An 18,370-nucleotide genomic window follows, 5' to 3' on the forward strand; every position below is an offset into this window, starting at 1 on the left:
TAATTTTTAGTTTCAGGGGGAAAAAAAATCTTCCTCATAGAGCTGTTCCTCTCACAGCAATTTTTTCTCTTTAAACCTCAAGCTATTTAAAATCTAGAATATTCTTGGTAGTGATTGTCCATTTCTCTAAGTAACAACAAACCTTGGCACAAACGGCACCCCCCACCAAATATGAGGCCAAACCACATGCCTTCCAGCTATTTAAAATCCAGAATATTCTTGGTAGTGAGTGTCCATTTCCCTGAGTAACTGCAAGCCTTGGCACAAATTGCCCCACCAAAAATGAGGCCAAACCACATACCTTCCTATTAGGCCCCAGTGAATGCCTGGATACAGTTAAGTTTGTTTATTTTTAAGGTCAAAGGTCATCCCCCATTCCTGATTCCACCATGTGCACTAGCTGAACAAGATACTTCTCTGAGATTTTTGCTCCCTCTCTAAAATGGGGGAATAATGTCAATCTACAATAGTAATATGATAGTAAGAATAAAGTTATATAAAGCTTATACACTTGTCTAACAAATACTGGTTTCTACTCACCCTTTGTGGTGGATTTGATTATCCTTACCTAAGTAATCTTTAAGCAGAAAAAAACGTGGGTTATTTGGGGGTTTTTTTGTTGTTGTTTTGCTTTTGTTTTTGTTTTGCATTTCATGGTCATGTAAAGCCCTCAACAGCTCCTCCTAGGAGTTTGGAGCAGCTGTTCCTTGCACAGCCTTTCTTAACTTTGCTTACATTTTTCCAACTCTTTTTTACTCTTATTTGTATACATGTTTGCAATTTTCAGAATCCTAGCCTTTTTTTTTAAGTTCTAAGATTTCAATATCTAGTTAATAGTGTTAAAATAGTTATGGAAATAACTGGTTGCTCTTATTCAAAAATTCCGAGTCAGGAATAGAATTGAGGCAGTTGCCAGCCCAGTCAGTGTGCCACATGACCTCAGCCCTCTGCCCCTCCTTACCATCCCAAGAGCTGCCCCGGAAGCAGAGGTGCAGAGGCTCACTTCCCCTCCCCTCACTCAGCAGACCCCTTGCTCCATTCCCACATGCCTGACTGGTGTTCTGATCCTTGAAACCCCTACACTCCTGTTGTTTACCTATGTCAAAGCAGTTTCTCACAACATCCAGAATACATAAACTTAGACACGAAGAGTGAGTCACAATGCTGATGGCAACATCAGCAACAACAGAATAATAAGAACCTGCATGTCCACAATTTCTTATACAGGTCAGGCAATGGAACAAGTTCTTAAAAGTCCTGAAGTCATGTAGAATATTCACAACAGCCCTAGATAGGTGCTATAATTTTTAACCCTCTATAAATGAGAAAACTGTGCCACTGAGCACTTATGTGCATTACATGGCCAAGGCTGCACAGCTACAAAGTACAGCTGGGGTAGAGCTCAGCCTCTGTGGCTCTTCAGCCTGGGCTCTTACCCACTGTGCCATACTGTCAGTAGGATCATTCCAGCTCCTTTACTCTGAAGGTAACTGAACAAGTGTTGTATAAGTATTTATTCAGTATGCCAGCATTTTGCTGAATACTGAAGATGGAACTATGAAAGAAGTAAAAGAGTTCCAGTCCTTGAAATATTTAGTTTAGAGTCTAACTGAAGAAATGAAACATCATAAATGGAAAGGGCCTTGTAGTAGAGGTCAGAACAGCTCTGCCTGATGGGGGGGGGGGCTCCTCTGCACACCCCAGCAACACAGGAAGTACAACTAGAACTCGTTCTTAAGGGATGGGGAGAATTTGGAAGGACAGACAGGAGGAGGAAGACCATGAACTCAGCCCCAAACTAATGACAAGGAGAGTCAAGGAAACCATCTTGACTAGAGAGATAAATTTGTGCTGGGATGTGGGGCAAGTACGTTTGAACAGTTGAAGAAGATACTGTTATGGAGATAAAGGGGGTACCTGTGATTCCCAGCTTCCATTTCTGTGTGGAGGCCTACAATGGATTTTAGAATATTTACTTGTTAGGTTAAGAGACCTGCCATGGTACAACATCATGGCCCCTGTAGCAGATGGGTATTTCTGTGTCCAGAGCTTGGAAATTTTCTCTGACAACTGGAAATTTCAAGGAAGAATTCCAAAATGGTAACATAGGATACCACCACCTGTACCATTATGTGCATGTGTGTATATATATGAATATATATATTAGTATGTATATATATATATACACATACTAATGCATCTGACATTTAAGCCTCTTTATTTAGAAAATAGTAAGGATGGAGCCATACACTCCTTTATTTGCTCCTCATAAGAACTCTCTGAGATCAGTATTATCTTAAATTAGCAGAAAGCACTTAGAGGTTCACTGAGTTGGAAGGCTTACCCAAACCTACCGCATGACTCCGTGTCTCTTGAGTGAAAGGAAGGCTTCCCCTCTAAGGCAGCTTCCCCTGGTTGGTCACGGGCATCATCACTTTGAGAGGCGGGCCCATACAAGACAGTGGTGTTCAGGGTTGACCCCAGGATTCAAAGGCATCGTGATGCCCCCCCACTCACAGCATAGCTAGAAACTTTCATTTAGACTCCCAGAGCTGCCTTATTTTCAAATAAGAATACTTTCTCACTGTACATTGCAAATGCAGAGGAGACAACTTCACCTCAAGGAGCTGTACCTGGTAGGACTGGCCCACACGCACTTGGTTTGTATCCTACTTACATGGATGACGAGGGCTTTACTTATATAACTGAAAAAAAATTATTTGTTCTCTCTCAACTGTTCCTTACCTCATTGGTGGAGTGCTTGAGAAGACACACCTAGAAGCTTACAAGTAAAGGCCACCAGGAAAACAAAACTGCTCCCTCATTTTCAGGATAAAAGTATGGCCAAAGAAATAAAGCATTAAGTGTGAGCTCAGTAAGCCAAACGGAAAGTGTGGTGTGGGTATGAGAGGAAAGCAGCGAGCATTAATACCCCTAATATGACCACAGTACCATTCGCTAAGTAGGTTTTAATTATGTCCCATTCTATGTCCCCTCATCCTCTGATTTTCTAAATTCCAAAACAACCCCAGAGAAATCTTTCTGGTTTTGCTTGGAAAGCAGCACCATGTGTCTGTGCCTGTGCATTCTAAAACAGTCCTGTCAAAATTGAGACCCAAATACATGCTGACAGAAATCAGCTACTAACAAATTAGGTTAAATTAATAAAGTAGATGCCTGAAGTAAAAGGGAAAAAAAATAATTTCCCCAGAAACCTCTCTCCCTAGACGCCAGGCTAGATAGCCCACAGCAAGCCCTCATCTCCACAGCGAGCCCTCTTCTTTGCCTTGTCATGTTTCTGAGAAAGCCCTGCCTGGATCCTCTCTCCAGATCCCACGAGTGGCAACCTCCAAACGCCACCTACCAATTTTATGCACATAATAAAGTCATGATAGATTGGGGTGCGGGGGTGCTGGCCCAAGAAACTCTGTTTCAAATCCTGACTCTACCATCACATAACTATGGACCCTTGAGTTAAAGAGGTCAGTTTTATGAATATAAATAATTTATGTCTACACAATACATGACAAAATTAATTTTGTCCCATGTAGATTTTGTCTTAAGACAGTATTTAAAACAGTTTTATGAAGGCAAATACTTGAGCTTTTTTTTAAAAAAAAAAAAAATCTTTGGAGAGATGGATTATGAAATAAAAGAATATACAAATGTTAGGTCTCAGTTTCCAGATTCCTTTCCATTTCTGCTATTCCTATCCTAGTTCAGGCCCTTGTGGCTTTATGTCTGGTGTCATAGATCTCCCCTCTCTTCACAGACGTTGTGAGCATTCTTCTCCAGGCTTTAGACAGGCAGACAGCATTAGGGCTCACTCAGTAGCACCAGTGCCTAAGGAACTCATGTAGCTACAAAAACTAACACCCACCCAGTGGGGGTTAGTTCAGGCCCAGTGGGGTAGCGGGGTATACATCCTCTGCAAGGGCTCAGACAGGACAGCGGTTCTACAGGGGAAAAGCACTGTCCGAATATGAAGCTCTAGTAAATTGGGCAGAAATTGGCTAAGATCACATAGCTGCGATCTTTCTCACAATCTTCTTTCTTCTCATCCTTTCCTCAATTCTCCATTCAGAGTGTCCAACATTATCAATGGAAGGGTCATTGAAATACCAAAAGATGGTCTGGAAGTACCTTATCAACATCATTTTAACAGTTCTGCCCGCTGGGTAGAAAAACACACTTCAACTGGGTTTTAGAAATTGATAAACTGAAATGCAGAAAGGTGAAGGGATTTGCCAATGATGATTACTTAAATCATAGCAGGACGAAAATAAAGTTCAGTAGACCTATCTTCTGGCCTCCTTCTCTGAATGTTCTGTTCAAGAATTCTTTCTGTAGAGAAGAGAGAAAGAGTGCCAGTTTTAGGGAAGCAGCTGGCCCAGTGGACTTGGGAACTCAGCAAATTTTAATCCATGCTTTTCGAGTGTGGTAAAACTGAATAGATCTACTCCATCCAATCATCCTGGGTAGTTAGTACTGTTGAAATTTGATTAAGCCTGCTTTCCTTATTTTCCCATAACAGTTGGGAAATTGTTCTGGAGGCATATATGTTCCTGGGACATCATCAGGATTTAAATCATAAACAGCCAGAACATCTAAAGAGATCTGGCAATAATACTCTTATTATTAATCTGTTAAGATTCCTTTAGAAAACAGCAACATTATTACTTAATTATTGTATGGCTTACCAAAGATAAGTAAATTGAGTCATCTTTGTCTTATTAACTTCTTTGAAATAAACTAACATGTAACTGTTTGACTTTGAGAGAAAACACCTAGTATCTGATGGATGAGTGACTAAATGAGTGGATGAGTTCTATCACAGTCTCTCAACAGCCTCTCTGTCATCCCTCACAAAGTTTCAGCTGATTCAATGTCACAAAAGCTTGACTGTCCTCAGTAACAGCAGTGATGGTCCGGAATGACATTGAGTGAAACACAAACCATCCAGAAACTTCCCTTTGGCTAACGTTTTCTATTTCCTTCCCCATTTGTTGTGTTACAACTGCCTGTTGGTTACTAGGTTGAAGATTGATTGATGTAAAGCCTTGCTTTGTCTCTTTCCTGCCTTTCCTCTGACAGGAGGTAAGAGTAAGCAAGGCAACAGGCCCTAGGCCAAAAGCAGCATTGAGGGGGCCTGACTCATTGCCAGACTCCTCACCCACCTCAGAATAATTAAGAGCTGACTCGAGGCTGTGCCGAACTGCAAATGCCATAGAGTCTGGAGAAACAGTGAAGAAAGAGAAGAATTGTGTAGCGGGGAGAATGTGTTGCTAAGGCAGGAGAGCTGACTCCCGGTCTTAATTTCACCACCAAGTCTTGTGAGTTCTTCTGACATTTTTATAGGATTTTTTCCCCTTTCCTGAAAAACAGCCCCTGCTACCTGCTTGCCTTCTAAGGATGGATATTAGTTTAATATTGAGTGATCGGGTATTTATGCCTTTTCAAACTAGGGAGTTAGAAATTATCACAAAGATAGAAATGACTGATTCTAAGAGTCCAAAGCCTCTCTAGACCATTTCTGTGCTGTTGAATGATTTATCAACCTAAGGCCCTGCTAGATCCAAGCACTGGATCTCTGAGCTTCCCACTCTGTCCACCCCCACTGCCCTTCTGGAGTCTCACCTCCACAAACACGTTCCAGGTATCATCAGCTTCACCGAGTCACCAAGACATCAGCTTCAAGTCATCCTTAGTCATTAATCTGCCTAACAGCCATGGTGTAGCAGATAGTTATTTTCAGTGGCCTAAGTTGAGAGAAGAAAAAATAGTAGTAGACCGAGTTTGGAGTGGGTTTTGAAGCTCATGGTATGAGCATGCACAATTTGATTCTTGTAATTCTTTTCAAGTAAAGCAAAGTGTCTGAACTAGTGATTATTCTGGAACAATCTCTACGTGATCCTGAAGAGTAGGTGTTACCTTTATTCTACTGAGCACCTTCTCCACAGAGGGCCCTCTGCCAAGTATTGTGGAAACTAAAACAAGTATGGTTTAAGTCAGGGGTCCCCAAACTCCGGCCCGTGGGCCACATGCGGCCCCCTGAGGCCATTTATCTGACCCCCGCCGCACTTCCGGAAGGGGCACCTCTTTCTTTGGTGGTCAGTGAGAGGAGCCTAGTTCCCATGGAAATACTGGTCAGTTTGTTTATTTAAATTTACTTGTTCTTTATTTTAAATATTGTATTTGTTCCCATTTTGTTTTTTTACTTTAAAATAAGATATGTGCAGTGTGCATAGGGATTTGTTCATAGTTGTTGTTTTTTTATGGCCCTCCAATGGTCTGAGGGACAGTGAACTGGCCCCCTGTGTAAAAAGTTTGGGGACCCCTGGTTTAAGTGTTGTGCCCCATAATGTTTGCAGACTAATGAAGACAGTAGATGTATATGTGACTACCTGAAATTTAGGAGTAATTACACATACAGTTGCCTTCTACTATGCACATTAAGGTCCTCTCATTGATATTTGATTTCTGGCTTCCTCTCTTCTTCCCCCAAGCTGAACAGATGCCTTTCTTCATATCCAAAAGCTTTGCCTATTTTCCCTCATCCAACCAAGCACCATTCCTCCTTTATAACTTTGCCTTTTCCTTAATGAGCCTTCCTCAGACTCCTCTGAACCATTCACTCTCCATACCTCTCCTCTGAGGTGTGTTCTGTGTATTCAGTGCATAGTATGTTGTCTATTTCAACTGGTAGCATTTCAGTCAAGTAATCAACAAGCAGTATAAGCAATCAATAACCTCATTTGTTGTTGCTACCAGAATCACACCAATCACAGTGGCAAGAGAGCCTGGGTTCCTGAGTGTCATTGCGACTAGTTTGTCCCTGTTGTGAAAACAGGGTTCTGAACATCCCTTGGGCTCCTTCCTGCTTTACCACTATTGAATGCCAAAGAGGACTTGACTGACCTGACCTGCATTATTTTGTTGTTGTTATTTCAGGATTCTTCTACAACCAGATGATTCCTTACAGATCCTGGCACCAGTGGAAGCTGATGTGGGTTTCTACACTTGTAACGCCACAAATGCCTTGGGCTATGACTCTGTTTCCATTGCCGTCACGTTAGCAGGTAACATGAAAGTCTCTGTTAAATTCAATTCAGAAACCATTATTGGGTGGGTGCCTACAATGTGCCAAGCAGGCCCAGGAACACATAGATAAGTGAGATCTATTCCCTGCCTTCAAGAAGCGTATGATCTGTAATTATAATTAAATGGAGGCGATGTGTATGTAGTATGAGGTAGAATGAAGTAAGTGCTCTAAGTGATAAACAAAGAGTATGCAAGGACATTTCATTCCATCCGGGAGGTCATAGTGTTGGGATGAGGGGAATGTTAATAAGCAGTAATGGGGGAGCTATTCCAGACAGAAGGAACATGAGAAAAGATGTGAATAGGTAAGTAGCATGTTGGGAGACATAATCGTGACCTAAGATTATTGAATGCTCTTTTGGGATCCTGTCATTTCTCCTTGTTACACCTAGTGCATAGAAGACTTCAAGATCCATAGGGAATTGAAATTCTTTGGTCATGACTTGAAGCGAGGAGTATTCTCTGATTCTGTTTTATTTCAACCTATTGCTCTAATGCACCTGCCAATTCCTTGCCTTTACCCATCAATGTTAGGCAAAGCATCTATTCATGGTGACTTAAGAAAATTGACTACAATGTCTCTCAAGGTTGTGGTCTTGTAGTAGTGCACTTTTGTAAAACCTCTCTTCCATAGGACCAATCCTTGCCTTTGAAACTAAAAAAGACCTTCGATACATACCAGTTGAACCAGTGTCTTTATTTCTCTGAGGTCACACAGTCCCTCAAATAGTTGTGGAGAGAAGAAGCAAACTGTGGTCTCCTAGCTCCGTGCTCATTGTTCCCTGCATTTCCCCACAGATCCTACCAAAATAGGATCTTTTTTCTCAGCTCTTGGCGAGGCAGTCTTTGTGGCGGTATCTTGCATGTGTTTGTATTTATTCTTTTCAATTGTTGCTCCCATCAGATGATTCAGTAGATGCTAGAAAAGCCAGCATCACCCCACACTGACCTCATTGGTCCATGCTGGGATTATGTTGTCACATTGTTTTCCAGTCACACATGCTACTCCCTTGCATATCTGTTTAGCAACAGTATTTTTGCCCCCATGACCTAAAGCTGATCTGAGAAGGGCCCTTTAGCAGGAGGCTTTGCAGAGAAGATGAAAGTCAACAATGAATAAGGCAAGCTAAGGAGCCCTGGGGTGGATTAAAGACTGATATTATTAATGTCTATTTTTTGGTGAATAGAGCATTTGCTTTTCTCCTAATGTATTCCAGTCACAAGCTTTATTCCTCTCTTTAATACAGAGTCCAGATGCTCAGCACCAGTCTCGTTAAATCTCTCCTGCTTTCCACCCTCCGACCTCCCTTAGGAAGGGCACTGCTGACATCCTTCCAACTGTGGGCAGATAGTGGCTCTTATGGGATTAACTCTCTTGTTTATATTTATCCAGATACCATTCAGCTCTGTCACAAACTAAATACGCTTTGTTCACCTGAATTTAATACTATTAATGGAAACCTGTCTGGAATTAAGCAAGGCAATTGAAACATCAGGCTTGTCTTCGGCTCTTTGAAGAGGAGCTATTGGAGGCTGCCAAAAGGTTCAAAGCCAGGGAAGAGGCAGCAGCCAGAGAGGCACCGGGGAAGGGGTGGGAAGGGCTGCCCGGCAAGGTGGATGACAGACACCGTAAGCAGGACTCAGGGAGCCCCGGCCTGTGCTTCAGTGCTGGGCTTTGTTCAGATCTGATGGCAAATCTGCCAAACGGTCCCTCTAGCAGGGGTCCCCAAACTTTTTACACAGGGAGCCAGTTCACTGTCCCTCAGACCGTTGGAGGGCCGCCACATACAGTGCTCCTCTCACTGACCACCAATGAAAGAGATGCCCCTTCCAGAAGTGCGGCGGGGGGCCGGGTAAACGGCCTCAGGGGGCCGCATGCGGCCCGTGGTCCGTAGTTTGGGGACGCCTGCAAGGCTCAAATGTATACATTGCCTTAGATTTTATCTGTGTCTCTACCTGAGATTATTATCTACCCTCTGTCAGTGTCTACTCTCGCAGTGCTAAGGGGCTTACCATCTACTGTTCTGGGCATACCCTCTGCCAAGTGTTCTTGACATACAGCAATGTATAAGCCCCTAGGTTTGTGCTTCAAAATGTTTACAGACTAGTGAAGTCTACCTAGACTTCATGGCTACCTAGAATCAAGAGGTTACAATTTCATTCGAATGTCCACAAGATCCTACACAGCGCTGTATGGGATATAACCTAAATTGCAGGGGGAAGGGGAGTCGTGCATTTCCAAGTTTGATTACCAATTATACCGCTTTATTAGCTGTGTGATCTCTAACAAAGTGTAAAACCTCATTGAGACTTTGTTCTCATCCATAAAAATGAAATTAATAATATTTTATGGGATTGTTGTGAGGTTAAATGAGATTGCATGTGTGAAAGAGCACTTAGCCCAATGCCAGGCACATAGTTCACACTCAATAAATGTTCCTGTTTTTTTCTCTAGCTTTTCTAAAATGAAACACATCCTGAAAGCAATTCTCAAACGTGTAAAACATTAGCCCAACTTTGCTCCCATGTATTTTTCACTATGTCTTCACGCTGCACTTTTCCGAGTATGAACTGAAGAGCTGATTCTGCTCCCTCGCCATCAGTCCCTTCTGGTACGTCTCCGTGCTCCTCTGCTCCTAGAGACATTGCAGAGTTTTTACCTTCAGTTCAGTACCAATGTAGACCCAAAGGGGGAAATACGTGTTTTGAGTCTCAGAGGGCACAGGTGTTCCCATGATTCTGTAAGGAATGTGTGGACTTCAGTCTTACCAATGCACCTGAGTTGACCAGATGCAGGAAAGTTTGTTCATAATAATTTACAAGAGCAGGTGCAGCATGGCAGTGAAGCCTGCAGGCTCTGAGGCTTCATGATCTAGATTTGAATCCTGCCTCTGTCACTTCCTAGTTATATAACCCCAAGGACTTCTTTATACTCTCCAACTCGGTTTCTTTGTTTGTAAAATGCTGTTAATAATAGCGCTTGACTCAGAGGGTGCTTGTGGAGATTAACTGCATTCATCATGTAAAATGCTTATAATTGTTCCGGGCATATAACAAACCCTCAATATTTATCAGCTATTGTTATGTGAGAATAATGCATATAACAAAGTCCAAGTTATTTTTAAAGTAGGGAAGATTCTTTTCAGATGGACCGCAGGAAGGGAGGCCCGATGAGCTCCCCCTGGCCCAGAACTAGACCTCTCCTGCTGAGCTGCCCCGACCTCTGACTGAGCGAGTTGCCACTCCTGCCTCTCAACGCATTTGCAGGTCCATTGCTGCTCTCTCCACAGTTTGAATTTAAACATGTAAACACCAGTTAGTTTTGGACATACCAATATAGTCAAACTTTCTTTCTCTGCCCTCTTTAGGCCTGCAAAATATTGTCTGTTCTGCATTTTGCTTCTCTCCAAACTCATCCATTACATACTGATTTTGTCTTTTAAGTCTCACAGCTTTGAGAGTAGTTGGCAAGTGTCTCTTAGTGTCTCTCAACATGGAGATGGCCAGTGTTTCTCTATCTACCTGGTCCAGGAAACTTGCAGCCATGTAGACCCAATGGCACAAAATTCCTTTCTGTCCTAACTGGATTTAATGGGATGCCTGTTTTACTGCTCAGAATGTAGATAAGAGTAACATACAGTAGAACAAAGAGGGGGTAAGACTATCACCAAAACATCACCTACCTAACATTTTGACGTATTGATGACTTTGTGTCCAGGCAAAAACAAGACTAAGTAAAGGAGAGCTTCTGGTGGGTATGAAGATAGGCAGAGATTGGAGAGCCATCCTGACTCATCAGGTTCAGCACTCAGCCAAGTTGCTCGAGTAATTTTCCAAATCTGAATAGTGTGGGCGGCATTTTGAGGGAAAGCAGTAGTTTCCTGGTAAATTGCTTCAGTCTGGATCCGTGGGGTTTAGCTCTACTTACCAATGCAGATGAGGCCTGTCCAGGTGTGGACCCCTGATGAAGTCATAGCCAGAAGGGAAATGTTTTTGGTTGTCATTGATTTTATAAGATCACAAAAGAGATACTGTAAGGCCTGCCTGACATCATCAATGGAAAATGAGAAGAAGATGAGGGCTGAGGGATGTGCCTATCTTTCATTGAAAGGAGAGAACACAGATGAGCTCATTCAAAGTTTTCACAGGAAGGGAGAAACAGAAAATATTTCTTCTTTCCTGGCATGTTTTACTGTGCTTTTATGAGTTGAATAGCTGACACATATTGTGTCTAATAAAGAGATCACAGAAACCTCTCTGGGAAAATAAGAATAAAAGGCAGTTGTTTTTGAAATTCTTTTTCTTTTCCTTCCCCACCATGATTTAGTGGCTGTAATAAAAGACAAGCAAGTTTGTAAGCTATTCATAATATAAGTCATTTCAAATTGGTGTTTCTGGATTTTTCATCCAGCGGTTCCGTTAAGCAGAGGAAGATTTTGCTTCATGGAGAGTTTGACTCAGAGAGGGCCTCGTCGCCAGTGGCAAAGACTGACAAAGGAAGGTGACTCCGGATGCACTAGATCAGAGGGAAAGGCGGACAAGTTGGCTATATTCCTAATGGTACTCTGAATAACAGGGTAATTAATGGCCATTGACTGATTCGAGCTGCCATCAGGGGACCTCATTATCTGATAGAATACTGAGTCACAGAAGCCCTTACGTTTTGCTCAATATGTGCACATGTGCAGCATGCCCAGTAAAGACTCCCAGCTATTACAGAACTTAAATTAAATGGATAAAAGTATAGCAAGAAGATCCTACTTACTCTATTTCCCAGTAAACTACAGGAAACAAACAGAAAGTACAAATGGTTCAAGGTAGCTCATCTCAAATTCTGAATGGGCAATTCCCACAGCTGTCCAATGGAAGGAGAGAGGGATGGGGGTGGGACAGCTAGTGTGACATACCATATTCTTGGTTAATTGTTTCTCGGAGAGGCTGCAGCGTCTCATAGTTGTACTAGGTATGGGGTCCCTTGTCCAACACTCCACACTCCGTAGTAGAACATACAAAAGAAGTTATGACAGCACCACTTGCCACCCTAGTCTCTTGAGAAACCATCAACTTAACTAGAAGAGATAACCTGAGTAACCTGACACGTGCCGTTGGCAAAAATAACTTTAGAAAATGGATGGAGAAGAGGGAAGCCATGCGGCCTGGGAATGTTCAGGAAAAGGAAGTCTCAGCCCTATCCTCCTCCTTAGGTACTAGGGGGCCTGCAGTACTAGACTAAAGGCACACCAACTAAACAGAATCACAAAGGCTAAGAAATTACAATTCCTTCTCAATATTTGTGCAAGATAATTAATTAGTAGTTACAATGTTGACCCTGAACCATCAAGAGAAAAAAAAAAAATCAGGTCAAAACTATTTTTTCTGCTTTCTTAAGGTATAATTTACATACCATAAAATTCACCCATTTTAAGTGTGCAGTTCAGTGATTTTTATAGCAAAATTTTAAAGTTGTATAACCATCACTACAATCTAAGATGATATTTTAAAGAAATTTTTATTGAGGTATAGGTCACATACTATGACAATTCAACCATTTAAAGTAGACAATTCAACAGCTTTGCGTACATCCAGAGTTGTGCATTTATCACTTCATAGCCATCACTCCTCACCCCCCCCCACACACACACACACACACACACTTCCACCAGCCTTAGGCAACCAGCAACCACTAATATAGTACCTCTCTGTAGGTCTGCCTATTCATCATACAATACATGGTTCTTTGTTACTGATTTCTTTCACTTAGCATAATGTTTTCAAGGCTCATCTGTGTTGTAGCATGTATGCTACATTTCTTGTTTTGCTGGGATAACAGTCCATTGTGTGAATGTTCCACGTTATATTCAGCCTTCATCAGTTGATGGGAATGTAGGTTGTGTCTACTTTTTGGCTACTAGGAATACTACTGCAGTGAGCATTCATGTGCAAATGTTTGTGTGGACATATGTTTTCATTTCTCTTGGATATATATATACCTAAAAGTGGAACTGCTGAGTTGTGTAACACATTAACGCTTACCTTTGTAGGAAACTGCCACAAAGTGGCTTCACTAGTTTACATTTCTGCCAGCAACATATGAGGGTTCCAGTTTCTCTATATTCTCAACATTTGTTGTCTACTTTTTTTTTGTTCTGGCTCTCCTTATCGATGTGAAGTGATAGTTTATTGTGATTTTAATTTATACAGGGTAGAACAAAAGTAGGTTTACAGTTGTGAGTACATGAAACAGAGTTTATTCTTATATTATTATTTATTTTATTATATTCCACACAAACAACTAGAAATAGACTTTTGCCCCTCCCGGTTTTCCCTAATGACTAATGATTGCAAGCATCTTTTTATGTGTTTATTAGTCACATATATATCGTCTTTGTTGTAGTGACAACTTTGGGGATATAGACAGGGCATGTGGCCTGTGTATTAGTTTTTTATTAGTGCCATAACAAATTACCAAATATTCAGATTCTTAAAACAACACAAATAGCCTGATCAGGCAGTGGCGCCGTAGATAGAGCATCGGACTAGGATGCAGGCGACCCAGGTTCGAGACCCCGAGGTCGCCAGCTTGAGCGTGGGCTCATCTGGTTTGAGCAAAAAGTTCAGCAGCTTGGACCCAAAGTCGCTGGCTCGAGCAAGGAGTTACTCAGTCTGCTGAAGGCCCGCGGTCAAGGCACATATGAGAGAGCAATCAATGAACAACTAAGGTGTTGCAATGAAAAACTGATGATTGATGCTTCTCATCTCTCTCCGTTCCTATCTGTCCCTATCTATCCCTCTCTCTCTGACTCTCTCTCTCTGTCTCTGAAAGAAAAACAACAACTAAAAAAAAACCCCACAAATATATTACCTTACAGTTCTGTGGGTCAGAAGTCCAGTCCAATCTCACCAGGATAAAAATCAAGGTGTCACGGAGCTACATTCCTTTCTGAAAGGTCTAGGGGAGAATGCCTTCTTTTCTGCTTGTGTGGCCAGTGGACACCATCATCCTGGCCATGTAGGTTCTTGTTGAATTCAGACAGACAGTAATGAAACAGTGGAGCCAAAAAATGGTGGGTCTTTCCTTTATTAACATCTCGCACTGGCTGATGAGCAAACACACAGGGAAAGCACTTCCCTTTCCATTCAGGTCTCCCAAAGCCCCTCAGCTCTGGTTCCCCATCTGCACACTTTCTCTTTCCCTGCCAACACGCTTCTTCAGCACTCTGCATTCTCTCCTCTCTCACTCTGCAAACATGGCTTCTTTCTGCCTCTTCTTCTTTCTCTGCACAAACTGACTGGGGCCACACAGCCCCCTCCTCCAGCAAACATTAGCAAAACAATGGCCCTTTCCAAGCAGGAAGTAATTTGCAATTTCACAGACCACATATATCTGGCACTGCCCAGCGCCATTTTGTAACACTAAAAGTGAGCAAACTCAAAAAATACAAATTTTACAAATTCATTTGCCCAACACTGCTCATTCGAGTTTCTGGCAGAATTTAGTTCCTTTTGACCTAGGACTAAGGTCCCTGTGTTCTTACTGGCTATAAACTGAGTATCATTCCCAGCTTCTAGAGACCACTGCATTCCTTAGCTCTTAATCCTCTTCCTCCATCTTCAAAACTTTATATTTGGAAGAATAGAAGACTAGATAGCAAAGTACAGCTTTTGCAGCATCTTGAGGAAATAAGAGATGAGAGGAAAAGTTCTCAGTGCACTCGTGGGGAGAAAGAGTGCAGAGTAAACCGGGCTGCTTAAAAGGCCAAGTGCTGACTCAGGCGGCAGGAGGCGGAAGTGAAGGGGACCTTGCAAGAAAGACAACAGGACAGGATAGAGTTAAAATTTTCTGAGCTACAAAATGTGAAAGGCATTTGGAAGGAAAACCAGACTAAAAAAAAAATCATGCATTTTAATATGACTATGATCTGTAACAAAGCCACTCTTGTTGAAATTGCCAGGTAGCCAGATCCTGGCCAGCAAGAAATGGTAGCTAAACATTAACAGTATCCATCGTTAGTGATTCAGATGTATAAGATGGTGTTGCTATTTATAAGTGTTTCATAGGTTCACAGTGATCATGGTAATTTAAACTTAACTTAAATTCTTCGACTGGAAATTCTCATTTCAGGGAGTTTTCACAGATTTAACTCCAGTGGGTCTTGTGAGGGACCTGTGCTAATTAATTACATTGTAAGCAGAAGCTAGTATTTCTTAAGACATTGCTTTGATATTTTTGCTGATTAGAGAGCATTATCCATTGACTAAATCTGGATTTATACAATTTTGTAAATTTATATACAACTAAATCTGGATTTATATATATTTACTTAATTTTAGGTATTGAAAGTATGTGAAATTTCTAACACTTAATTTCTGTATACTCAAATGTTTTAATTAGTGAGCATTGTTCTTGTTTGCCTTTCTCTTGAATTAAGATTTGGGTCTGCCATGGATAACACAACTGTTTTCTTGAGACATCTCATGGGAGTCACCAGCAAATCAGCCTGGCAAACGTTGAGTTTTGAGTCCTTAACACTTGAGTCCTGGCCTCAGTGTGTCTTGTAAGCTTTCTGTGTCTCATCAGTTACTGATCTCAGTTTTGGGAGAATCCATTGTACTTAAATTATTTCTTCTAATTATTCTGAAATCCTCATAGTTCTTAAATAGAAGCCATTGTGTTCCTTCTCAATCACAGATTTATTCCCTCTTTCCTGTTATTGTCCTCTTTCTTTTCTTTAAACTTTTCCTTTCTATGTGTTATCTTAGTTTACCAGAAGTTCCCAACACTGCCTGCCCCTCCTGGCATTTTCTCTCTCACAGTGTTAGCATTATAATAGCCAACATTTATGCAAACAAACCTTGTGCCCTGCAGAGGCACTGTTCTAAGAGTTTTGCATGCATTTGTGTATTTACTCTTCTCAGCAGTCATAGAAGTAGAAAACTAGGGCACAAAGAGCTTAAATAACTTTCCCAAAGTCATTCAGCTAATAAGCGATGGAGTCCAGACACCAGGCATGTAGGCTGCCACTTGTCATGCTCATACCCACTGCTGGTGTCACTAGTTCATCACGTATGCTGCTCAGACCTCATGAATGTAACCCAGAATCTGTATCTGAGCAGTCCTCCCAGAAGATTCTGCCAATTGTTTAGTTTAGGCATCTCAAGCTCAACCTGTTTGCCATTTCTGCATTCTTTCTGTAGCTCTGTCGTCTCCAGGCCTGCCTGCTGCAGTCCCGGTTTCCACCCATGCCCAGTGTGCTGTATCCCGCCCAAGTCTTCTCTTCCCAGGGATCCGCGGAAGAGATCCTCCTAGCACAGACTGACTCTAGCTGAACAGTGAGAACCTGACACTTTTGCAGTACAATTCATTCTCCATGGCTAAGAATAGCGAAGAACCATTTTCAACTAATGTTTGTGATTTCATCAGGAGAATTGAAAAAGGACCCATTTATTACTCCTTTAATAAGTGAACAAATATTCATTAAACCTGGATTAATTAACATCTGATAGCTGCAGTAACAAACAAAATCACAAATATATGATGGCTAAAATATGGTAGATTATTTCTTGCTTGCATAAAGTCTAAAACAAATCATTGCACAGAGAGTTTTTGGGTTTCAGGCCAAGAAGTGGCACGCTGCATTTCTGCTCACATCCCACCTGCTCAACAAAGAGGCTGGGAGATACCTAGCTGTGTGCCCAGGAAGAAGAAGAAAGGGGTTTGGTTGATAACAAATCGGGCTCTGGCATGGCTTCTTAAATGGAAGGCATCATGCTGTTGGAAACAAAGTTTCTGTTAGCAGAGGTCTGGACTTTGGCCGTAAGCAGAAGTTACTTATAGAGCTCTCTGTTCTTGGCTACACTCAAAAAAAAAAAAAAAAAAAAAAAAGGAACCTTCCATCTCCTATGGCTCCTCTCTCAATCACCTTTATAATGGGCCAAAAATATTTTTCCAGCACATATGTTCAGATTTCTTCCCGTTGGGCTTTTGTTCTACTCAGAGTCACACATAAGGGAAAGAGGTGTGAGGCAGAGCCCAGACGATCGATACACAGCGACGTATTTCTGAGCATCTGTTCCGGGTGCTGCTCCTCAGTCCCTGCCTATCTCACCATCACCCGTCCTTCAGGATCAGGACAGTGCCTGGTTGGCTCAAGGCCTCTGCTATAAAGGCATCACAAGATGGCACTTCCTCGCCTTTTTAGATATTGACAGACGTTTTAGCCTCATCTCAGGTTCGCCCTTTGTACAAGGGTTGCCCTTGCTTACTAGTGAGGCTTTATTTCCCCTGTTCCATGTTCTTTCTGACAGGAACCAGAATCCAAAAGCTAAGGGGTAGGATATGATGAGGGCAGAAGGAACCTAACAGAAATGATTCCCTTGATGCTTCCAATTCTGTGTCTGAATCTCTCCGAGGACCTTGAGTCCTCCTGTTAAGCCTGAGTAATTAAAAGGCTTGCCTTTGTTTCCATTGCCTTGATTTTCTTAAATTTATACAGCTATAAAATTAAGCATAATTCCCTCTGCAAATAGCTCTCATTCAACTATAATACAGATATATAGATTCAATGAAAGAGTCATCTACAAACCCTGTCAATTTTCTTAAATTAATTTAATCTGGCTCATGCTGATTTGCAGAAACGCTTGTAACGTGTGCATTAGCAGTCCTGATGGCGGAGACCCACTCTCAGAGGCTGGGTGCGATGGCATCGCACCATCGGCACTGTTTTCTGGTTTGTGTAACAGGACAGCCTTTTCCGTGGGGCGTGCCATGACCTTTGTTGAGCATTCTCTTAGTACAATCGTATAGTTGATCATTTCACTCCCTGTCTGCACCTCTATTTTTTCTTCTTAGTTAACTTCTATAATTAAAGTAATACTAGTTAATGTGATTATGATGGAGCATAAACACAGGAAAGTCTTATATCGCAGTACTCATTAGGTGGTCATCCAGGTAATTGAAAATAGGCTTGTTTTTGTTGCTGCTGTTTTTAGTTGACCATTAAAATAAGAGCTTCAACTTGAAATTTTCTAATAGAGAACTAGTGGTCTCTCAAAAGAAATCTCCTCAGTTTTCACCAGGAATCAGAGAAACCAGTTCAAGAAAACCTAAAATAATGAAATTAATTGATGATCTAACCTGGTTGCACATCAGACTCATCCAGGAACTTGTGAAAAATAGAGATTACAGCTTCCATCCCACCACCTGAGATTCAGGTTTAATAGGTCCAGGGTGGGACTCAATAATATATATAAGCTTTTTCTAATAAATGTA

General features: G+C 41.7%; 1 protein-coding gene across 5 annotated transcripts in view; it reads left to right on the top strand.

The window, feature by feature from the left end:
- ADAMTSL1 (ADAMTS like 1) overlaps window positions 1-18,370 on the top strand; it is a 1,002,857-nt gene that overhangs the window by 871,460 nt on the left and 113,027 nt on the right. For all 5 annotated transcript variants that reach the window (XM_066368243.1, XM_066368245.1, XM_066368244.1 and 2 more), the window contains one exon: window positions 6,952-7,079. In XM_066368243.1, the coding sequence (XP_066224340.1) occupies window positions 6,952-7,079 (128 nt within the window). The remainder of the gene's footprint in view (window positions 1-6,951; window positions 7,080-18,370) is intronic.

Source organism: Saccopteryx leptura, chromosome 2 (genome assembly GCF_036850995.1).
Source record: "Saccopteryx leptura isolate mSacLep1 chromosome 2, mSacLep1_pri_phased_curated, whole genome shotgun sequence".
In the NCBI taxonomy this organism is placed as follows: domain Eukaryota; kingdom Metazoa; phylum Chordata; class Mammalia; order Chiroptera; family Emballonuridae; genus Saccopteryx; species Saccopteryx leptura.